At 44.2% G+C, this 23,372-nt stretch overlaps 3 protein-coding genes across 5 annotated transcripts; 1 reads left to right on the forward strand and 2 right to left on the reverse strand.

Annotated features, from left to right (window-relative positions):
- Window positions 1-3,136: 3,136 nt before the first annotated feature.
- LOC105564375 (peroxisomal membrane protein 11C) lies at window positions 3,137-5,127 on the forward strand. Its single transcript, XM_012016692.1, has 5 exons — window positions 3,137-3,495; window positions 3,857-4,135; window positions 4,246-4,424; window positions 4,576-4,644; window positions 4,761-5,127. The coding sequence occupies exons 2-5, from the start codon at window positions 3,905-3,907 to the stop codon at window positions 4,978-4,980; spliced, it is 699 nt and encodes a 232-aa protein (XP_011872082.1). The 5' UTR covers window positions 3,137-3,495; window positions 3,857-3,904; the 3' UTR covers window positions 4,981-5,127.
- Window positions 5,128-7,122: 1,995 nt separating this feature from the next.
- Window positions 7,123-17,995, reverse strand: LOC105564376 (cytoplasmic polyadenylation element-binding protein 1). 3 transcript variants are annotated; one of them, XM_012016695.1, is made up of 12 exons: window positions 17,818-17,995; window positions 13,691-14,018; window positions 12,961-13,109; window positions 11,093-11,355; window positions 10,596-10,725; window positions 10,183-10,507; window positions 9,563-9,792; window positions 9,356-9,448; window positions 9,111-9,276; window positions 8,866-8,993; window positions 8,713-8,793; window positions 7,123-8,562 (listed from the first exon to the last, which is right to left on the reverse strand). In XM_012016695.1, the coding sequence occupies exons 1-12, from the start codon at window positions 17,836-17,838 to the stop codon at window positions 8,392-8,394; spliced, it is 2,085 nt and encodes a 694-aa protein (XP_011872085.1). In that variant the 5' UTR covers window positions 17,839-17,995; the 3' UTR covers window positions 7,123-8,391. The 3 variants fall into 3 exon arrangements, with proteins under 3 accessions (XP_011872085.1, XP_011872086.1, XP_011872083.1); XM_012016696.1 differs by lacking the exon at window positions 17,818-17,995 and adding an exon at window positions 15,624-15,912 and having other exon boundaries at window positions 10,596-10,713; XM_012016693.1 differs by lacking the exon at window positions 17,818-17,995 and adding an exon at window positions 15,624-15,912.
- Window positions 17,996-18,653: 658 nt separating this feature from the next.
- LOC105564377 (cell division cycle protein 16 homolog) lies at window positions 18,654-23,366 on the reverse strand. The gene is made up of 10 exons (XM_012016697.1): window positions 22,993-23,366; window positions 22,771-22,923; window positions 22,290-22,454; window positions 21,469-21,628; window positions 21,141-21,393; window positions 20,986-21,065; window positions 20,826-20,915; window positions 19,987-20,296; window positions 19,518-19,873; window positions 18,654-19,245 (listed from the first exon to the last, which is right to left on the reverse strand). The coding sequence occupies exons 1-10, from the start codon at window positions 23,095-23,097 to the stop codon at window positions 18,938-18,940; spliced, it is 1,980 nt and encodes a 659-aa protein (XP_011872087.1). The 5' UTR covers window positions 23,098-23,366; the 3' UTR covers window positions 18,654-18,937.
- Window positions 23,367-23,372: the final 6 nt, after the last annotated feature.

Below are 23,372 nucleotides of genomic sequence, written 5' to 3' on the forward strand. Positions count from 1 at the left end.
GCACATATGCGAGAATATAAGTGTATACACTGAAAAAAATTTCTGGTTGAATATGGACGAATCAGATAATTCCTTTAGGATTTACCAGAATTCCTGTAATCCTACAGAAATTCTGATAAATCCTAAAGGAATTCTGGTAAATCCTAAAGGAATTATCTGATTCGTCCATATTCAACCAGAAATTTTTTTCAGTGTAGAAGCGTAACCCACCCAAATTGTAACAAATAAAAAGAAATCAAGATATATTTCGTATATCGCCTTACTCCATCAGAGTGGCCAATATTGACCACGTTGCATCCAGTCTTCTTTCGTTGGGCCAGATTGGACATACCTTTCGTTGCTCCTGGCCGTACGGTCTGGTCACTTTGACCAGAGATCAGGAAGGAAGAAAATTCCTTCCATAGTCGGTTTATTATCACCGACAAATATTTCGTACGGTTCGAACGGTATGCGAGCGTCGATCGTATCGAAATTCAAGACCACGAGAAGTTAATTAAAGAAGAAAATTAATTAAAAAAATTTTATGTATAAAACTAATCAAATATATTCCTACTTCCGCTATTTATTCGAGAATAGATGACTGTCTCTCTTCGGGACTCAACTTTTTAATTCAAAATTCAAGTATAATATGTATGTATATAAAAAGAAACAATTTACTTCGCGTTATATTTATTTCAATTCCGCGATAAACTTAAATTTATCATATGGATGAAACTAAACAATTAATAAATTCTTGAAAATTTTTTTGAGGAACTAATCGCGAAAACCGACCGCGACAACCGGCCGCGAAAATACGAAGATACGTATAACTACACCCTCAGAAAGGATTTCTGTTATCGAGATAAAAATATTCTTGACACATTTATATTTCTCACAACCTCATTTAGTATCAAAATAAGACAATATCAAAGTAAAAACAAAAATTCTTATTCTCCTTCATCGAATTAAAAAGCATTGACTCACTATACCGAGACAAGAGTAACTTATATAAATGTAAGTTTATATATTCTTGCGTTTAGAATAAATTTTACAACGCACGAAGTTGGCACCGCGATATTCGACAAAAGACGATACGTGCTATCATTTTATTCTAGATTTTAGAATTTTTCATTCAAGATTAAAATATTCCTTTCTCTATGATAAATATCGATTCTATTTTATGATACATTCATAAAATTGGATCCAGAAATTTTTTCTGTGGGTGTATGCATGTATTCATGCGAGACGTATCGTACATGGCGAGATACACATACAGAATTAATGACGTGAGATCGAGAGAAAAGAAGCTTTCCGTGCAATTAAATATTCTGGTTAAGCAATAAGCTCAAGTAATGTATTAAAATAATATAAAATTACAGCGTTCTCGAAAAAATATTAAAATCTCACGTCATATAACTTTATATATAAATTTGTTAATGAAAAATGGATAGGGGCTGCAAGATATTAACTTGACGAATACATTGATATTCGTCATATTTTGCGTGAAAATGTATGATGTGCTGTAACGGAGCACCCAATCCTCTACAGTAAAAATCGCGATCACTTCTTCTCGATAGATGAGATATATTAAAATAACTGTGCAATTATATTGCAATCTATCCATTTTGAGGCAACGAATCTACGAGTTGTAGATTCGTTGCCCAATAAAAAAAAAGGTTCTGAAAACTCACCGGCCGATGCGCAGCAGCGGAGTCAGGCTACGCTGAATCTGTAACAAAGATAGAAATAGTTAAAGCGGTGTCCAATGAAATTGCTATTGTAAAATGCAAGTAATTCTTATGCGTGCCGGATATTTAAATAATTAATGCGCAAACACAAGAATAAACTTTTATATAGTTTTAAATTATTTCTCGTTCTCTCATTATCACTTCGAAATTACAGAATTGTGAAATAAAACGGAAAAAAACGGAAAAAAAGATTTATTTTACACTGAATAAAAGATACTCACCGTAAAGTTGCTCCGCCGGCGCCCGATGCCTGTCCCAGGCCTGCACATCCTCTCGGATTGTCCAGCGGCACACACTCGCGAGCACTCGCGAGCACTCGCGAAAACACAGAGAACGTTCGCGCGATTTTACACTCCCGTTCGAAAGCCCACGCGTGGGTATTCTGTTCCGTCAATTTCGCCTCCGCTTCGAGTCGGCGAGTATTACACCTCAATACTGCCAAATCTCCGAAGTGTGGCCATCGACAGGAACGAACGTTCACCGAACACTTGTTCCTCGAATGGGCTTCGAAGAGTCTTTCGTTCGATTACGCAAACGGCACTCCCGAACGCGACGAAAACGAAAACTTATACGCACTTTTGCACGAGAGAGTATTCCTTGGCACTTTTCGTTGTCCCTTTACCCGACGACTCGCGCATTATCCCGCGCTTTTGGTCGCACTTTCTCTTGGAATCACGCGCGACACTCGTCTCGACGGATCACCGTAGAAATCAACGATACGACTCGTACGGGGCGATCGAGATTCCCGTAGGAATTAACGGCGTCACGACGAGCGACGCGAAGACGCGCGGAAACGTCCGCCTCGGTCGACTGAGCCGCGCCGAATGAAGGAAACCGTTTTTCACCGAGGCGTTTTTCACCGCGCTACGTCATTTCGTGGAATTCGGCGCTCGGCTCTCGGCCGAATTGTTTACGGCGCCCGGCGAAAAACAAGGTCACGCCGTACGCAGGGATCGTTCACGTGACAATTGAACGAGCGTTCGTTATGCCCGCGCCGTACCGCGTATCCTATTACCCTTTTTTTTGATGCGCGTTCGCGTGAAGGTACGGAAAGAAATCGCGATCGCTCTTCGCTAACGATACGTGGATCGATATTACCGCGTGATCGCCGAATCCCCGCGATTTGCCGTCTACGCTCGGTCAGCCAACGCTACTTACATTGTAATAATTACTCATCTCTCTTCGTAACTTAATCTTCCAATTTGAAATTCAAGTAGATGTAGAGAAACGTTTACCTCGCGTACCGGCCCTATTCCTTTCGAGACGTGCAAATAGATTACGTTCCGTGACGCTATCGAGTGTCGCCATCTTGGTAGCTCACGTCCGTTGCACTAGACATTTCATTCCCCTCGCTCTTCGCGCACCAACCCCGGCGGCAACAACGTGCTCCGTCCAGGTATTCCCTACGTCCACGTTTCCCGCTGTTGAGAACATTGGAGCTGGACTATGCCTCCAGCCGGAGCACGTGTCGAGGGACTTGGGACTTGTTTCAGATATGTAGATGAAAATTATCTCGAGCTCGGCGTCAACCGATACGTTTGTGTGCGGGACAACCGGTTCACGACGAGCTCACCGACGACGACGTTGCCTTAATCTCTATGCAAACCGCCGAGACTTTCCCTCGCTCGACGGGTCGAGACGGGCGCGCGAGCACTGGCGTGTTTCGTAACATATGCCGTAATGAAGCGGTAGCTGTCGTAGTTAACTGATTACGCCCGAACGTGACTGCGCACATTGGGAATCTTAAAGAAAAGGCGAGGACTCCTAGGTACGTGGAATTGTTTGTCCGCGAATGGAGCAGTTTCATTTTGTCAAATGAGACACGGGGAAATCGTGCGCCTTTTCGACGCGCCTGTAATTCCACGGCGTTTATTACGAAGTTATCTATTGTAAGACCAGATGGTCAATTCTGTATCTTACACTGTAGTGAAGATGCCAGGGGTTGCCTCTTTCCGACTGTCCCCTTAAAAAGAGACCAAGCCGCTCACGTTTAGCATTTTTCACTATGTTGCAAGATACAGAATTGACCCCCTGAGTCTACAATGAGTTGTTAGAAGTCGATTTTCAATCAACAGTCCTCGTGATGTAACAGATAAATGATAGCACACCTCTTGCGATTTTTGTTGTAGCGAATTGAATAACTGACAACCGTAACTGTGAATAAATAAGGAACGGAAATGGCTGTGCCGTTCGTGAACGACTATCTGGAGACGTACTCCGGCAGAGACAAGATGCTAAGGACTCTGTCTTATGCCGCAAAGCTGCTTACCGCGTGTACTTCGTCCAAGAGCACCGAGAAGAGGCTCAAGACCTTTGGCAGTCAGATGAGCGAGTGCCGGGTGATGTTGCGCCTGCTGGACGACCTTCCGGCCCTTCACTGCGTGGTGACGTACGGATGGGGAGAGAAGGTATTCACATTCATTTGACGCTGCTGCTGAAAATTCTGACCAATCTAAGGAATAATACATTGCGTTATTTTTCTAGAGCCATTTAAATTTCATATGTAATCTAATAATAGGAGCCTGACTGGTTGATTAGATGGAGCCAAGTGATACAAAATGTAGTAGACCTTGTTTATTCTCCCGTAGAGCACATTGCTTGGGCTGGCCAGCATAATATAGTGTCGATTGACAATGACAAATGGGACCTCGCCTCGACTTGGTTTTGGATCATTTCTCTACACCTGTCCCTGTTGAAGTAAGCGACAAAATACGCTCTTGCAAAATACTTGTGCGACTAAAGAATGCATTATTTTGTGTTAAAAACGATATTCCGTGCAATAATTATTGACATCCAATTGCAAATACATTCAAACAATAGAGCGTAAGATATTCAATTGTGATTTCAGATCGTTGAGACTGTTGCAAAAGCTGCAAAAGCACAAAGTAGAATTGAAAAGAAGTAATATTAGTACGCAGTGAGTATCTCATTATCACATTTCTCGTGATAGCTTCAAATATTATTCTTAGCGAGTAGAACAGATGAAGACGAGCTCAAGCTTAACACATTTGCTTTTTTTCTATTCGAATGTAGAGGCATGTCGTGTGAAACCTTAACAACCCTCAACGAGCAACAACGAAGTATGCTGTTGACATGCACGCGCTGCGTGCTGGATATTTCTTACGCGATCAGCTATTTGCCCCCGGGAGTACTTTGGGGAGGCCGTTTAAAAACGTGGCACGTTGGAGCGCTTGGCACAATATCATCATTAATTGGGCTCTATCAAGCTCTCAGTCGGCAAATGAAAAGTTGAAAATATTTCTAATCCTAAGGGAGAGGTTTTTTCTATCGATTTCATTGATAACGAAAAGTGTGGGTAAACATGTTGTATATATATGTATGGGTGACTGCGTTGTATGTATATTGACAGTATAAATAAAAAGATATTACGGATCAACAACATCGAGATATATTTTTTTAATAGCCGTCACCATCGCTCAAGATGAAAATCGTCCCCTGACGCAAGCTGGAGAGTCCTTCGCACTTTTACAGTCACCTGTTGCGTGTACCAAAATAAAGACAAAAAATACTTTAACTCCCCGTACGACAATTTTACATTAACTATATCAAATGTCACATATATCCACGTTTGTAAAAAGATGTTTTATTAGTTGCAGTAACATGTACACAACAAATTCAATGGCACGAGAAAAAGATTTAATTATTATTACCGCATTCTTATCTAACAATATATTACTCCACTTTGGTTAAAATTATTTGTACAAATAAAAAAGACCGTTGCCAAACTGTTTCTTAAAAGCCTTGGCACTTGTAAGGCTTTTAAAAAACTTGATGCTGCAAGAGTGCCACAACTGCCAGTGGCAAATCGTATGACAGGAAAAAGTAAACCTTTGTAATTAATACATAAAACAATGATTAATTAGTTTCAAAATGCTTAATTTAACTTTTCTATAAATATCGCGTACGATGATGTCGCGACTGAGACATTTAAAGTTAAATACAAGCCGTGAGTGAGGTTCGAGAATCGGATATAAATATCTTATATATTCAGATAAAGCTTCGTTAACAGTTTTCGAATTATTTGGCATGATAGAATATCGTAAAACTTGTTATTTTATATGTTGTGTACACAACCATTGTATTGTTAACTCTTGAACGTTATTAATAAAAGCTAAAATATAGGAGAGGCACTTCTCATTTGAACTTAAACTGAAGTACTTTGGGCTTATACACGATGCGATCTAAACTTACTAATCGGAGCTCGGTTATATCGATATCGATCGGCTGTCCCAATCTCCATTTTATTTAGTTTATTAAAAAAAACCTCTTTTAATAAATACTTAATTAAATTAACTATGTATTCCGCTCCGACCACTAAAGCGTAACTCTTGGTCTCATTAAAAGCCCAAGATTATGTCCACACTGTAAGTTATCATACATAGCTGAAAAAATAATTTATATTTGCCATGTAAACAAATCTATGAGGATTATGTTAAAAGGCACGACTTATTGAAACCTTTTTTTCGAACAGCATGCCATAGACAATTAAAATTTCCCTCCGATAAAATTCCTTACCGAAATCGGAATCGATAGTACTGCTGTTGTACAGAATAATTTATAGATTAGATATCTTTGAAATATATTCGAAAGCGCTTTGATCGAGTATACGTATATAATATTTGTATCGATGTATTTTTTAAAGCACTTCAATAATTGCTTATATATGTAGCAACCACATTTGAGAATTATATCATTTCATTTGTGAATTATAGACAGTGATATCTATTTAACGATATATATATATAATGGAAATCGTCCACAAATATTTCTCAGAGAATATTAATTTTATGCCTAACTACCACATGTAAATTCATTATTATCGCGTGAATGGACAGTTCTGGATTCGTTTAGCAATGCATTATCATATACATATAGTGCACTTGCTGCAAGCTGAATATATCGCCCTTATTTCTACATTTCGACATTAGTTTTTCATAACAACTTAGTTTTACCGTCATTCACTGTTAAAATGAATATGATAACTCGAGAAAATTAAATATCATTTTAATGTTAAAATAAATAAATTAGTATTATATGCAAGAAATGTGAAATGTAAAAAACAAAGCTTACAGTAAGATTGCTTCGGCTTTGCGATAAACATTTTTGCTGGTTTGTTATTATTAATATAAAAAGATAAAATAAAAATGACATATTTACTTACAATTGGTTGATTCCTTTCTAAATCTTTGTTAGCTGAATTAGTTAAAATTTTAGTTTGTAAATGATGATATGGAAAGGAAAAATAACATTTTCAGTTCTAAGAATACATATTCAATACTGTCTCATTTATCATTATCACCGGCAGGGCTGAAAGAGAGTTATTTGGTGAATACGAAAATGGAATGACAAGTAAAAAATAAAAACAGGCATCGGATATCTGCAAAAATATCTGGTTTTTAATTCAACAAAATCGTATCAAAACGGGAGAAACGTGAATGAAGGATGAACCTTATTCAAAGAAGAGGTGAAACACAATTGTACATAGTAAGAAAAAAAAGAAAAAAAAATAAAAACGACTTCCCCTACAATCCGCGCCAGAATCGTAGACCATGTACTTCTCCATTTCGTCAACCGTTAAACAGTCCATGTGAGCGAAATACCTGTGACAGCCGCTCGCTTCGGCTAGTACAAAAATCCAATCGATCGCAGTCAATAACGCAACGCACGTTTGCGTTACACCGCAAATCGAGTGTAGAAATACATTGTAATCTAACGTAAAATTAACAATGTTTAAACGTCATCGACAAGTATCGTAATGGAAGAACGATTAGCGAGTTTTATGGTACATCCACGGTAAGTCTCCCGTTATATCACATTATTAACACGCGCAATGTAGTAAAGACAAATAATTATCGCATGATTATTATCTCGCCACTTCAGGATAATCTTTTCCAGCATTATCGTAACTATATTCAATATACGTAATTAAGCGTAATACTTTAAACACGATAAACGCATGATGATGGCGATGCTATCATAGATTTCCTGAGAATTCTACGCGTTTCATTGAGCCCAGCTCAAAATTACCATAACGGAGCCCTATCGTCTCGCGTAAAAAATTATTGTCACTGTGAAAGCCCACAATATAACTCTCACGACTCTAACGAAAAAAAATGTGTATACACGTGTGTGTACGTAACCCTAATGCGCGATCACGGCCATAATCTAGCATCTACTGTTTTGGCACGATAGTATTATTTAGCGGTAAAAAAAAATCGATAAGAGAACCCGTCTCTCGTAAGTGAAACTCGTACTAAATAAAAGTATACCGTTTCTCTCGAACGTAGTAAAAACTGCGTTCGCAATAGGAACTTCTTTTGGAACAAATACGATTTTTAATATTCATCTTGTCCTTTCGTACGCACGGTAACGATAATGAACCAATCGTTGCGCGTTCGCAAGCTCAAATCGGCGGTATGAATCGGCGTGTCCCCGTATCGTCGGACTAGTCCTGTCCGCGGCTACGCGATAAAAACTAAGTCTGCACCCTGTTACCCGATGTTCTAAATCGGACGGCGCAACGTCGGTTTAACCGGTAGAGTCAAAAAGGAACAAAAGGGAGAAGAGAAGACGACGGCCGCGACGAACAAAAAGCAACTTTACCAGCCGCACGTGTATGAGATCTTTTCGCACGTCGTCTCCTTTACATCATCGTCGTATTTGACATACGGGGACAGTTGTTCATTCCGAAATTCGGACTCAATCCTATCACTTGATTCGTCTTCGAGTTCCGCGTCAGAGGTGTGTGATGCGACATCGACTCCACGGAATGTTGCCACTGCCAACAGCTGCGACAAAAGTATCGGAAGCATGCCTGAAAAACATGTGTATGAAATATAATGTATGCGCAAAGAAGTATGAGAGTTGTAAAAATATATATATAAAACTATATGTCGTGAAAGTGAAGCCACTTGCGAGATGGTGAGAGACTAGAACTAAAAAAAAACTATATTGGTTTCCGCACCACATCGCGGCAGAAATAATGTCCTTGTTGTACAACGCATACGGAGCATATCGACTCTTCGATGTACGGATCCACTTGTACCTGCGATACAAAGATATGTGAGTTTTATGTTAAGCCACAAGCTGTAATCACACATGACTTTAGCTGATGTACCTTCTTTGTAAATTTGTCAGTCTTAATTTCTATAAATGAAGCGGTGATCGCTTTAAAATACGATTGTTTCGTACTGAATGTAACACGACCGGATCCTATTGGATATTTATACTTATCCGTGTCGATACCTAAAATAATATATTATTTTCATTAACTTTTCAAATATGTAGGAAATTATTTGTAGGAAACAAAATATGTATAGGATTAAAAGTAAAATGTTTAACGAAACGAATAATGGTAATCACCTGCATAAATGACTCCATGGAAAAGGTCGTCCATGACTTTCGCCAATCCTGCGGCCGTTAGCATTCCGTGTAGTGCACCAACAAATACAGTTTTGTGTGCGTCGAGTCTTTGTGATGAAGATTTAACGTAGTTGCTATTCTCGAGAATCCATGGAATCACTTGTACCTAAAATAGTGACAATTGCGAGACCTCAATTTTGACGATATCTTTTCGGATATACGTGCAACATTATAAGTTGACTTACGTCTTTCGGCTTTGAACGCTTGGATATAATTTTGTAATACCATCTCTTTCCATTGGTAATATCGTGAGTGCAGCAGGACAACATTGCCCTGACCTGAAAGTGATTCGTATAATCTTCGTATTATCGGAGATTTATTAATTTTCTAACACAAATGCTTATCGAATCGATTGACGCGATGTTAATTAATAAATGTTAATTAATGCATACTTGTTTCTCTGATTCGAATATAATATAAGCGTATCCTTTCGGCTGAGCGGACGGTGCCTTTGCGGGCCACTCTACGCGAACCGGCCCAAACTGTTTAAACGTTGAAATCAAGATAGCTTCTGTAACGTCCCACGGTACGCCTCCTAGAAAAACTTTGGGAGAATAGGCGACTGGTTCCTCGGTACTTTGAGGCAGAAAACCGCTCCATGTGCACGTTGGATAACAGTGTGCTGAAATAAACGGATCAATATGTCTCAATCCGACCTATCACTCGTTCAATAAAATAACTTTTGAGAATAATTAAAGTCCGAAATTTTGTACAAAGTGAAATACTCGAAAATTTGATAAGCTTAAAACTTCGTTTATGAAAAGCTTATCAATTTCAGCTTGAAATTCAAATATTAAATCGATGTTTTTATCAAGAAAAAATTTCCTCCAAATTCATCTTATTAACACGTACAATAGAATACGGATGGAAAATTGTAGCAATCTTGTACAAATCATTTGAATAAATCGTTGTATTGTACAGTCAAATATAAATAATGGCAATAAAAGATAATTAGATAACTGCGATAATCTCCTATACAGATATACATATATAGTTCTATGTCGAGACGCACCAGCAGCATTTCGGTGGGATCTCGCTACCCGATCGAGCGACACTGGTTGGGTCAATCTACGCGCGGCGTTTCCAAGACCGGTACAGCAATTTTTCTCGTGACTCAAGAGAGAATTGAGAAAATTGCTGCGATTCTGCCCGAGCCCATGATGATGCTGGTAATAATGCGAGCTCGTTGAGTTCTGTTGTAACGATGATAAGTATTTTTTTACAGCCATACGCTCGAACGCCGTTCTGTTGCTCGGACACGTGTTTGTCTTCGACATTATGGAGTCCAGGGACGGCGGGAAGCAAGAATTCGACGAGGAATTCAGCGACAAACAATTCTACAAACGAGCGTTTTCGACAATGATGTTTAGAGAGCTGCGCAATAATTCAGGCAATGAAATAAACTCGTGCAAGAGACCCTCTCACCATTATTATGTCGGATAAGGAGCCATCCGTGCTACCAATACCGCTTGTCTCCGAGTCCGCCGGCGAGTTGGAACGCGAGCCGTTACATCCCAGAAGATGGGAGAACTCTAACGTTGGGCTGCCACAATCACTAGTACCAATAAATTACCATTTGTGGGACACAAATATATAGAAATTCAATAATCATCCATTACATTCCCGTAATTAATTCAATTCTGCGCACACACATAAATTTAATGTAGATAATGTTGGGCTGCCACAATCACTAGTACCAATAAATTACCATTTGTGGGACACAAATATATAGAAATTCAATAATCATCCATTACATTCCCGTAATTAATTCAATTATGCGCATACACATAAATTTCATGTAGATACACGGTGAGATATTTATATTATTTTTAACATTTGACGAAATTTTGCTTTATTTTACACTACTAGGCTTCACGTGCTTTTGCAACGGTCTGTTCTTGGTTGCTCGATTCCGTACTTACCTGTATGGTGTAGAGCAGCCACGTATAGGGCGGCCAAAGTACGAGTCAGCGGGCGATGACGAAGACCCCGGATACTGGAATGACAGTCGGCTAGTCGGCGAGGACGGCGTGTTTGCGCTGTTACTGCCGGTGGACGAGTAGCTGTAAGGATCCGAGGTGAAGCTGCCGGGTGTGCTCGGGCTGCCGGGAGTGGTCATCGAATTCGGTGAGCTCGGAATATCCATGCCTGAGGTATTTGAGCAGAAGCCGTGATTCCGATGACACTGCAGGCACACAAAAGATTACGGTAAGTGCAAGTAATCCTTTAATCATCCTGTATTTTTTTCCTTCCCGCTGTTTCTTTATTCATCCAGACAGGTTGTTTCATCTCGCGTCCACCGCAGGACGAAAAATCGGTATTAGTACCGTCGTCTCGGTGCGTTCACAGATCTCGACGTCACAGGAGTGTAAAGATTAATGCATTACGCTAGCTTGTAATAGGCGACGACAAGAGCGGAGAATTGAATTGAGCCTAACCGGATTTTACATTTTAAAAGGATAGCAGGAAGAGATGAGGAATGTTCGCGCACATGTGTTTCGGAGTACTTGGGACACGTCCAAATTGAAACGCAATATTACGCAACGGCGCGGGAGAGCGCGATCTTTTGAAATGGCAGCAATTTTGCGTCGGCTCGAATTAAAGGAAGGCGAGACGACACGGGCTCTAATAGAGCCGTTTGGCTCGGAGCAACGGATTCTCGGCCGTCGAGATTGTCTTAGCGCGCCGTACATTTTACTCGGGTCGTTACACCTAGTAGTTCAATTCTTTACGGAAAATCTGTCAATGGAGATCCGATTTCGTCCTTCGGCATTCAAATATATTTGATGTACGTAAAAAGATGTACTCGCGAAGGAAAACGAATGACAAATAAAATCTCAATCGAGGAAAAAGTTTGCGGATTTGCCCGGACAGAAATCGTCGAGAGAGAACATGTTAGTTGCGATATTCGCATGATACAGTACAATCGACAGATACTATAATAGAATCGGAAAAAAGGGGTGGAATAAGGTAGTTGGAGTTGTTCCAATAGAGATGTTCATTGTTCGGGTTATTGCACCGACCAAGTAAATGCCTCTGTGTTGCCCAATATGCTTTATGTTGCGTTTATCATCTTTATCGCCATTTTCCACGTAAAATTTGCAATTTCGCCCAAGTTATCATCGTAGTTTTTCCCCCTTTTATCAAATCGTCGAGTCGGATGTGTTCTTATTTCACAGCGGGAAGCAATATCTCGGCTAGCAATAGCGCCGGAGTGGCAGTACAATCCTTCGTGAGACATTACCAATGTGAAACGCAACGAAATCATACGAAATATTGTAAAATTAAGCGAGCATATGCAAATATTTATACGTGTAACTTTCTCTCGTAAGATAAAATTTACGCTCGTGACAAATGAATTTATTTGGGAACGTGCAGAAAATTTTGGTTTCTACGTGTCAATCAATAAATAATCATCTACAGTTAATTTTTGTAATTAAATTGTATCATCAGTTACCGGATTATGTCATCTCGGTATTCTCGGTTTGGAGGCATCTCGTGGGCTTTTCACACCACGTTGTTTTGTATCTCAATGATAATGAGCCTTATCACGATGCGCCAGTTATACTGACTCCTACTGATCCACCTACTCTAATACTACTATCCGGTTGTAATAAAAACCGCGTTAAATATCTCTAGCGCGTACAGCGTTTGCTACGCTCTCAATTCAAGTGTGTCAACTCGGACAAGTATTTGTCGCAACAAACAAGCATCTCGTTAATTTTAACAATTTCATTAGGAGCCACGAGTTATCACGCTGAAACTAATCTCAAGGCGTGCACGACCTTACCTCGTGTTGTTGTGACGAGGATCCTGGAGTTTGGTCGTAACTGCCGTACTGATAGTTACGATAGCTTGAGGAGCCGATCGTCGATTGGTTTCCCATCAGGGATCCCCGGGGCAAGCCCAGCCCGAACATATCCGAGATCGCGCTGTCGCCTGCAGGAAAAAGGAATAGTTAGCAACGCTCAATTTATTTCTGCCGCGTGAAGAAACAGGGACAGTGCAACACAAAAGAACTGATCAGTTTTTACAAGCAAGCTGTGTAGAGCCAGGAGACTCCGAAATTAACTATTATCCGTCAACTGCAACGCAACTTCATGGTTCAGAGATTTAATGGAAGCGAATTTACAAACGATTCAACTACTCGTGCAATAAAACAGACTTTTGACAAATATTTTTGTACGTAAGAACCGTTGTTTCTTAATCATATGACCGAGATCCCTTGGAGTCAAGATCCAAGGATCGAGATGTTTCAAGAACAATCTTCCAAGTTATTGCTCCCTAAAGTTTTGCATTGAAACTAGAATCATGGGGTGAAATATTCGCTCTATTGGAGCAAATATTTACTCTGTCAGAGTGAACATTTACTCCAACAGAGCGAATATTTTGCTCCACGGTTCTATTTTCACTCGAAAAACTTTAGGGAGCGACCGCGTCACTTCAACATCGACGAGTCGTCAGCTCCGATTCATCCAAAGTCAAGTGAAAGCGGGAGAGGAGGATCCCCGCCGTCTTACCGTCGGTACTGGCGTTCTTGTCCGACTGGGAAGAGGAGGAGAGGTCCTGTGAGAAATTCGGGAGGTGCGACGGCGACGGCGGCGTCGGCAGGTCCAGCAGCAGATTGTTGATCGACTGCAACTGATGCAGCCTCTCGCGCTCCTGGTCGCGCTCCTTGCCGCGCTCCCGCTCGCAGGTCTGGCTCAGCTTGCGCAGCAGCAGCTTGCTGCGCTCCCGGCTCTGCGTCGCATCCTGGTGGTGCAGCGGATCCTGATGATGCATCGAGAAGCCTCGATCGAATCCGACGTCCGTCTCGTCGACCTCGTCGCTCACCAGTGAAATGTCCGACTGCAATGTCGACGTTTCCTTGCCATTCATCGCTCTATCCCTCGAATAGTTCAGATAATATCCTCCCCCCCCCCCCTCCCTCAACCCATAAAGCACAGATAGCGGTTGTGAACGGAATTTGTGAAAGGAATTCGCTTTTTAAAATTCTTTAGATAATCTCGAGGGGGAAACCGCTGACCAAAATCTCGTACACCAATGCCCACTGGGCATTTCTTAATCTTCTTATCTTGTTTTATCTTTATAATGCCTTGGCAAGGCCCGATGTCCAAACTAATGGCCAAAAATGCACAGAAATGCCAACACTGAGAAAAATTTCCATCGGATAAACCGATTAAATAGTGTTTCCGGTGGTTAATTTTTCCGGCTACGTTTTCCGATTAAATTATGGACACATCCGATGAAATGCAGTTACCGATGAAATTTGGCCGACAAACCGATCAAATTTTTATCTAATCATATCCGTTTGTTATTATGCAATTGGATTATCCGATTATCATTTAATCGGACATTTTTCTCAGTGTAGTAACGCCTGGTAATGCCCAAATCTGTACACCACAATGCCCTCAGCGGTTTCCCCCTTGGCTATTTCGTTCCAGTATTCCGGGGAGCTGGATTTTCATTCCACCGCCAGGATCGGAGCGAACATTTCTCAAAATTCAAAGTTTTTTGCGCAAAAGAAAGCGCCTCGAGGAGGGACACGAGCGGAGAGTCTCCGATCGACTTTGTTTTCGAGCGATCAGATCTGGGGAAAGAAGAATCGCGGGAAACGTTGAGCCACTTGTTCCCGCTCTTACCGTTCAAGTAGTAAAAGCGACACGTGCCGTAAGGCCGAGTACGTGAATGGAAATTGGATAGAGCTGATTTCTCCGCGAAAGTAATCCCGACGCAGCTCGACAGACACCGTCCGCGGGAGCGCAATTCCACGTACTCTGCGCGGCCAAAACTGAATTCCGGCAAAAGCACGCGTTCGCCGAGAGCCCCTCGGCCCGTCCTTCCCGGACGGTTTGGGGTACTCGAGAGATACACCGGTTTTCCCCATAAACCCCCGGCGTTTTTCGGATCGCCGCTCTCGGCCACGTAGATAATCCCGAGTTACAGAGTACCTAGGTCTAGTTTATAAACAGAAGAGACTCGCGCGTGTCTCGCATACATTTCGGGGGGTAAACTGGAATCAAGGCACAAAAGCTCAACAGGGCAGTCACACGAAAGCTTGCCTCTCCCTCATCAGCAACAATTATTTACTTGTTTTCAAGGAACGCGATTTGGGGCCGGTTGTTCCAACCTCTTGGCAAATTAACTAATGGTTCAATCACATGTGTCCCTGGTAGCAGAATATAACGGCGCGATATTGATGGGAAATAATGTAAATCTAGTATTCCCAATATTGGGCCAATATTGTAAGACGGGCGCCTTCTCTTATTTAATATTGCGTCAATGTTGGACCAATATTGCTAAACACTTGAACCTGGACTTGCCTACACGCCGAATGGTCGGCAAATTTTCTGTCTTATTAAAATTGCCAGATACGGTCAACGAAGCACCGATGTTGTTAGTTACCGCTGGCGTCATTCGAGAATATTCTTATCAGTTTATTCGTTAACTTACCAAGAGGTGGGTGAAACCGGCCATTAGCGGAGAAGTTAACTGACAAAGTCTAAGTGCGGTGCCGGCGTCGAAGGAAAGAAGAGAGAAATATCCCAACGACTCCCCTCAACTCCCCTGCGGGATTAACATTTTGCAGCTCGTAACGCAATACTGGCACACTGGATTCGCGGTGTCGCGACGCCCCCGGTCGCCAACGGGGGATGAAGCTCCGCTTTACCTCCTCGCGTAATCCCTGCCCGGTAGCCGACGACACGAGCCGTGCGAGCGACGCCGGCGAACTGCGCGGCGCGTCGAAAACAGAACTTCCGCCTGAAGGACACCACCACGCGCCCGGCGCGCGGCGCGGCGCCGCTCGGGTTTGTGGAATTCGTGAAAAAAAAAAAGAGCACAAAATTCTTTAGGAACGGGGGAGGGCGAGGGGAAGTAGCGCCGGAAAATACATTCCGCGGGGTTTTCCGGGAACAAATTCCCAAAGCCCAAAGGCTTTTCCCGCCGGCTCGAGCGAGTCCCGCGCTTGCGATCGGCGGGAACTTTCGCGGCCGTGAAGGCCCGTTCTGGTTTCGAAAAATGCGTAGCTCGTGCACGGAACAGCCGCAAGTCGGCTGGCCACACGTTTCTCCAAGCTAGAACCTGAGGGTCAATTCTGTATCTTACGCTATAATGAAAATGCTGAAAGCGAGTAGCTTTGTCTCCTTCTAACTTGTCCCCTTATTTTCCCCCGGTGTTTTCGCTATATTGTAAAATACAGAATCGATCCTCTGGACCAAGTTTTAGCGTCGCGGACGCGGGTCTTCGCTGCACGTTGGGCCAGGGTGTAATTTGTTAACCGAAAGAAAGAGAATTGTGCGCACGGAATTACTTAATAGTCAATCAATGAATCGATCGGTCGCAATATCCTGGAGCGGGGCGGCTCCTCGCCAAACGGGAATATCCTGCGGCGTGGCGCGCGTTTTAAACCGTCGAAATTCCTCGTCTCCGCCGAGGTAATTAAGCGCTCCGACGATATCGCGCGGAAACCGAGTATCACGTGCCCGGTGCCCGGATCCTCTCCCCTCGAAGCGACGGTCTCGAGGTGTGACCCCTTCCCCGAAAGCGGGGGCTGCCCTGCCTCGTCGAGGTCGACGATAACGATAATCGCGCAACGGAGATTCGCGCGGGCGACTCTCGCCTCGGCGCGCGATCCCGGAGTTTCGCGGAATTCGGAATTTTCCTCCCCAAGGAAATTGAATTTACTCGACAATTCGGGAATTCTGTAAAGCGAACTCGCGCGATTCCCTTCGCTATCACGTTCCAGCGTCCCGGAGGGACGGATTTTCGCTCCGCCGCCGGAATCGTAGCGGATTATCTCTGAAACGCGAGAGCGCGAGAGGAAACCTCGAGGAGAGACGCCGACGGAGAGTCCCCGGTCGATTTTCTTTCTTTTTCTTCAGCGGCGAAATCCGGGAAAGAAGAATCGGCAGACGTTGAGCCACTCGTGTACGAAGGCTATCTACAGTGTGTTATCGCGGCACGCGGGGCGCGTTGTTTACCGCGCGCCCCCGTCCCTCGCGGAGGGATCGACCGACCCGGATTCCCGTCGCGCCCTCGGGATCTCCGCGCCCTCCCCCGCGCCGCCGGCGACGATCCCGTGCCCGCGGGGGGTCGCCCGGATGGAGACGCGCGTCCGGACGGGAGGAATTTCCGCTCGCGTCGTACTTACGTCGCGCCGAACGGCGCGCGGCCGTGTTTATTTACGTTTCGCGCGACATTCCTTCGCGACGTGCCCGCGTATCGGCGAGCGAGCTGGCGAACCCGGGGCATTCCTGGAGCGCATCGAGCGCCCGGTATCGCCGAGGTGGCCGATCGCACGCCGGGGGAGAGAGAGAGAGAGAGAACTGCGACGCCGGGCGCCAAGTCCGCAGGCCTCTCCTTTTCCGCTGCTAATTTCCAAAATGTCGCGACTTTGTCTCGAGATCCTCCCCTCCCGCTCTCCATCTTCGGAGCACCATGCCTCCTCGCGCGTAGCTGCGTAATATTGCCCATGTACCTAAATACCCGCGTACCTTGGCGCGCGCGGTGTGAAGAGCCGGGAGTCGCACCGGCGCGAATCTTCCCCTCGGGGTCCAGATTGATCGATCGATCGGATCGGGCGGCCAGCGCGATCCCGCGTCCTCCCCCTCGCGCGCGAGACGAGACGAGACGAGACGAGACTTACCGGTTGCATCAGCGTGGGCATGTGTCCCGTCGCGAGGAAGCCCCGAGGATGCGCGATGTCGAGGAGTCACCACGGCGCCGCTCGCTCCCGCACGAAGGACACGAGCGCTCGGAGCCGACTCGATCCCGTCCGCCACTACCACAACGCGCGATTAAGCAACAAACTTCACGCGCCGCTGCGCGCTCCACGGGAAGTTAGGCGCGAGTGATGCGACAACGACGGCGAGACCGACGACGGCGGCGGCGAGGGGTGGCTTCTCGGAATCGCGGGGCTCGCGGTGGGAGGATTTTAACGGGCCGCGCGCGCGAACACTCGAAACACGCCGTGACGTCCGCCGCGCGCTGCCCGCTGTTGCCCCGGCGATCAACGAGAATCGTCCTGGCCCCGTTCTCCGGCTTTAATTGCCGACGACACGGGCGGCGGAAGCGGGACGCCCACTCTCCCGCATGCCGTACCACCTACCCCGCCGCGAGTCCGACTAAAGATCTCCGTCGCTCCCTCCTCCTCCCCCCCACCCCCCCTCCCACCTCTTCCGCTCCGCCGACTCGCCGCGATTCCGTTGTCCGACTCCGGCTTTTCTAATTTTATCCTCACCCATATTTTCCTCCTCATTAATTTACCTCTTCTCGGAGGGTTCGTCCTAAAATGTTAATTAAACGCTTCATCCTCTTTTCGCATTTTTCCCCGTTCCCCCCTGCCCCCCACACGCATGCGCGCACGCGTGCTGTTCGCGCGCTTTTTCAAAACTTCACCGTTTTTGTAACAAAGAATAAGGGGGTTTCGAGAAAAGAAAATTTTAAACTTCGAGACAAAATGAGACACGCGGGGAAAGCGCCTTTTTCAAAACACCCTCTCATTCTTTATTTCTTTTTTCCAAGCCAACAAATTTGTCTTGTCACAGACGCACGATACCGACGAAGTATAGCGTCCTTGCCGCAAGAAACTCGTGGTTTTTACAAGGTGTATCAAAATTAGAGTTTATATATATAAAAAAAAAAGAAAAGTATGTACACGCTATTTACAATCCTTTTGCTACACTGAATCTACCCTAAACGAAGCTAAGAGATCGGTAAAAAAAAATTACCGTTATCTCGGTTGCGGCTAAAGAGAAGTTTGCGGCCTAATTATATTCTATGTGCGCGGTTGAAGAATCCAGCATCTCAACCTCGGAACTGTCACCGTTCGAGTAATTCACGACCAGCACATCCCGCGTCTGCTGGTCCAGTTTGCCGGGCGTACTGGCTTCCGCTTTGCCAGAATTCTCCCCCCAGCTGCCGGAGAACAGATTTACTCTTAATTTGTCGATACTCTGTCCACTCGTGCTGCTGCCCACGTTGGGAGCCTCCACGGACAGCCTGATTTCAGTATCCTCGGACAACCTGGCTTCGTTTTCCTCGGATTTGTATTTCGGTATCTCCGTGGGTGCGTCTGAAACATTTGGGCTTACGATTTTAGCCATGAATTTCGGAGAATAATGGAATACTATTTGAAATAAATTTTCCGTAGCACAATGGAGTGTCAAGTGAAGTCGATTGTTACAGAAGAACCTGCCAAATCGTCCCGCGAAGATTGGAAAGCGTTGAATCATCGCTGACCAAGTGTCGCGTCAAATTTAAAAGTTAACTTTCTATGCAACCGATAGCTTTCCCCTCTTTTAACATTATCCTTTTTGTAATAGACCGACTCAGTTGTATACACACCAGGATACGGGGGTGTCTCATCGATCAGTTGCTCCATAACGTAACCCAACATGGTCGCGGTAAATGTGTCGTCCCGCCTGAGGCCGAGCGCCCTGTGGAAAACATCCACCGCCTCCTGGATGTTACCCATTAGCGCGTGAATGAATCCGATCGACGAGTAAGTCGACGGGTTCAGGGGATCTAAGACTAGCGCCTGTTGATGGTATTCTAGTGCCTCGTCGTACTTTTTCATCTTTCTACAAGTATGGCCGAGATTATTCAGTAGCGCCTCCCATTTACTAGGCAGAATCACGTTCCTTAGGTCGCCCTGAATGCTTTTCATAGCTTCCTTAAATAATCGTTCTGCATTTTTGTAACTGTATTTAACAAGAATAATTCTCGTGATAATTTATTGGCGAGTCGAGCGATTTGTAATCACTGCTGTTTAAATTAACGCAGGAGAGAATACCGAATACATTGCGATACTTACTCCAGATTGTAAAAGCATATTACGCCCATTTCGTGTATTACGAACGGATCTTTCGGTGCTATTCCTTGAGCCTGTTGAAAGAACTTGTCGGCCAGTTTAAGATTGTTCGTCAAGCCGCACTCTAGCCCGATATATAAAAGCGGAAGGTGGCAGCCTTTCATTAACTGCGACGCTTTAAAATAAGCTGCCATCGCCTGATCGTGTTCGTTTTCAACCGCGAAGGAGTGTCCGTAAGCCAACCAAGCGGGACCAAATAGTCTGTCCAGTGCGGTAGCCTTTGCCAAGTACCTTCTCGCCTGGTCGCTTTTGCCTACAGTGAGATGGAAACAGTTTCTTTTCATTTGCAAAGCTATATCTTTACATTCATTTGAATTCAATATCTTTCCATAAATTTATAATCTTGTTTAGTCTAAATAGCGAATTCGGTTGCTTGTACTAGTGCGCACTCAGTGCACGCTAAGTTTACAGTCAATTCTTATATTTAAAGATCTTAAATATCTCTCGCATATTTCTTAGCCAGTAAAATGATCTGTGCAACATCCACGACGGATCATGTTTCTGGTTAAATATTCTTGGACGGTGTACTTGAGACAAAGTTACATATATTTTTATTTAGTTAAAACCCGCCGACTTACTCGTCGATAGGATTCACTCGCGCGCTAATGGGTAACATTCAGGAGGCGGTGGATGTTTTCCGCTCGGTCTCAGGAGGGACGGCACATTTACTGCGGCCATGTTGGGCTATAGTCTTATAAGAATTGACTATAAACAAGCTTCAGTGTGTGCTCGGTGTAAGGAACCGAATTCGCTATAAGAAATATTTACTAAACAGCAATCACCTATGGTATAGTAATAGCATCCAACTGCGAACCATGCCAAGGCCATTTCCGGGTACAAGTCAACCAATTTGTGCGCCAGATGAAACAGAGCTGAGGAATAAAGTGTCACCGTTAACGAGTCCCGGCATTGTCGATTCGTCGCGACGGAATGCGGACTTACCGGTGGTCTTCTTGAGCTCGACTAAACAGGCGATGTGCACCGGCAGGCAGGAATTGTGATACGGATCTTTCTTCAAGATTCTAAGCATCAGAGATATCGCGTTACATCGTGCCACGAGACACAGGGCGAGATACGACATTTCGATAGATACCTACTTCTCTGTAAGCGAGAAACATTGATGATAATCACAATTGTAATATAATCTCTCAGCTTTCGTGACTTCCATGTCCAAGTTGTCCTTTAGTCTAGCGGTGACGGAAACTCCCATCACGTTACACGTAATTAACGACTGCTTTGCGTTCGGCTCCTGATATTTCTTCAACTTGCTGTCGTACAACAGTCGCAGGAGCTCCGCTCCGCCTTTCGTGCATTGGTCACCGAAGGGTAAGGATTCCAACAGCTCTCGCTCTAAGTTAACAATTGCGCGCACATGTACAAACTGTCAAAAAATATTTCAATTCGCATCCGACAGAATTACTGTACCTTCCGTAGCCGAGAGCATCTGATTTTGCACCAAGGCTTCGAACGCCTCGTACGAGTAAACGTCGCACTGTAAGGCTTGCTTGTAACACTCCGTCGCCACCGCTCTGTTATCCATAGCCTCGTACACTCTCCCTTTCACGTACAATATTGAGCTCTGAACCTGCAAGATGTATGTTAATTATTTAAAATTCTAACGTAACGATACCGCGGTCAAGACGACTACAAATCGATGTACATTGTAAATACCAGGGTTGGGAAGTAACTCGTCACTTGTAACGAAGTTACAGTTACTTCTTTCTGGCAACTCTAACTTAACTTTGTTACTTTCTCTAAATCTGTAACTATAACTTAACTCGGTTACATTTTTTTGACAACTAGCAATTTAATAGTTACTTTATATATTTTTTAAACCTCCAGATTGCATTAAGCCTTGCGCATAAACGCCTTTATCACCGCTTTATAATTCAAATGCAGACCTGATATTTTTCTTTTCGTCGCAAAGGAGTAACTGCAAAGTAACAATTCGTTACTTTGCGAGTAGCTGTAACTGTAACGCGTTAGTCCCAGTCTACAATAGAGATTTAAGCCCTAAGCCTTAAGAAATTGACTAATCACAGTCGCGTATTCTACACATACTTGACCGTGATTGGTCAATTTCTTAAAGCTTAGGGCTTAAATCATCTATTGTGGACTGGGACTAACTTTTCAGAATCGGTAACTTGTAATTGTAACTAGTTAAATTCTTTTAGCGAAAAAAACTGTAAGTGTAACTTTGCCAACCCTGGTAAATACACATGCATAAATACAATTGTATCCCGTACGTTTTTGGGGGCGTTCTGAAAAATGTCCGTGCGATCGGCGAAGGTGATGCCTGCTTGCGTTATGTTCGTGTATATCTCAGACTCGTTGATCACTTGAAGCGCATCGTTGTACTCCTTTGCCTCCAGTAGACACCTCACGGTCAAGTAATGGCACATGACGTCGCTCTGCGTCAACAAATTGTCACATGATTAGTCGTAAATCCTTGAACGTAATGCGTCGTCTACAACGTGTGGAGCCAGGCCTGGGGTAAGGAGGAGTTAAGGAAACAAATCAATTTTATTTCCTACTCCTACTTCAGCTCTCGCGCTTAACTCTCGGCGAATCGGTACGCCATCGGCCGATGTTGGAATATTTGAAAAATTACGCCCGTACTTTAGCTTCCTTACACTAAAAGCTAAAGCTACTCCACGTAGACGACGCACAAAGGCCGGCGTTTCACGCGAGATCCGAGTAATCGCATCCGGCGATCACTGTAATAACCTTCTCCAGTCCGTATCTCTTGATGAGGTGCACAGCACGATGGTACTGCTTCATGAGGTACATACACTGCGCCAGGGTGCACACATCCTTTGGGTTCTCGTTGCTCAGCGACACCACTTTGTCGGCCCAAAACAAGGCGGCACTGTACAGGTGCTGAGAAATAAACGCAAGTGAGTTTTAAGGGCTGCGACGGCCGACGCGGCGACTTTAAGCGACGCTTACCAGGTCGACGTACGATTTGACTAATTTTCTACAACTCTCCAGGTCGACGGCCTTCTCGTCCAGCAGGCTGTGCATACTGTTGTTATCGGTGTCGCGCTGTGACATGGTTCGATTTCAGTTCGTTTTTAAACAGGACTTCCGTCGAAACCGGAGTACAGAGCGCGTCCAGGCCCACCTTCGGATTGTACGGCCGCAGGTTTCAACTGTAATTTTGTACGTAGGTTAGGACAGGTTAGGATTGTTAGAGCCTACTCTCAAAGCGGCTGCAGATGTAGCGCGGTAGCGAGGACGGGCCGATCGCATGTCGCGCAACTTGCTGAACAGCTTTTCGTAAACAGAGAGCCACACACACACACAAACACACAGAGAGAGGCTAGCGG

This window comes from Vollenhovia emeryi, unplaced genomic scaffold, assembly GCF_000949405.1.
Source record: "Vollenhovia emeryi isolate VEMERY1.0 unplaced genomic scaffold, V.emery_V1.0 DF939166.1, whole genome shotgun sequence".
Taxonomy (NCBI): Eukaryota; Metazoa; Arthropoda; class Insecta; order Hymenoptera; family Formicidae; genus Vollenhovia; species Vollenhovia emeryi.

Excerpts from the sequence above, each read along its gene's own strand:
- LOC105564377 (XM_012016697.1), bottom strand. The coding sequence starts at position 23,097 with ATGTCACAGCGCGACACCGATAACAACAGTATGCACAGCCTGCTGGAC. Across the intron at positions 22,455-22,770 it reads AGAGATACGGACTGGAGAAG|AGCGACGTCATGTGCCATTA; the intron begins GTTATTACAGTG and ends TTGTTGACGCAG. Across the intron at positions 19,246-19,517 it reads TGAGACACCCCCGTATCCTG|ACGCACCCACGGAGATACCG; the intron begins GTGTGTATACAA and ends CAAATGTTTCAG.
- LOC105564375 (XM_012016692.1), top strand. The coding sequence starts at position 3,905 with ATGGCTGTGCCGTTCGTGAACGACTATCTGGAGACGTACTCCGGCAGA. Across the intron at positions 4,136-4,245 it reads CGTACGGATGGGGAGAGAAG|GAGCCTGACTGGTTGATTAG; the intron begins GTATTCACATTC and ends ATCTAATAATAG. Across the intron at positions 4,425-4,575 it reads CTACACCTGTCCCTGTTGAA|ATCGTTGAGACTGTTGCAAA; the intron begins GTAAGCGACAAA and ends TTGTGATTTCAG.
- LOC105564376 (XM_012016693.1), bottom strand. The coding sequence starts at position 15,647 with ATGGCCGGTTTCACCCACCTCTTG. Across the intron at positions 10,508-10,595 it reads CCTTATCCGACATAATAATG|AATTGTTTGTCGCTGAATTC; the intron begins GTGAGAGGGTCT and ends GCTCGTTTGTAG. Across the intron at positions 9,793-10,182 it reads ATCCCACCGAAATGCTGCTG|CACACTGTTATCCAACGTGC; the intron begins GTGCGTCTCGAC and ends CGTTTATTTCAG.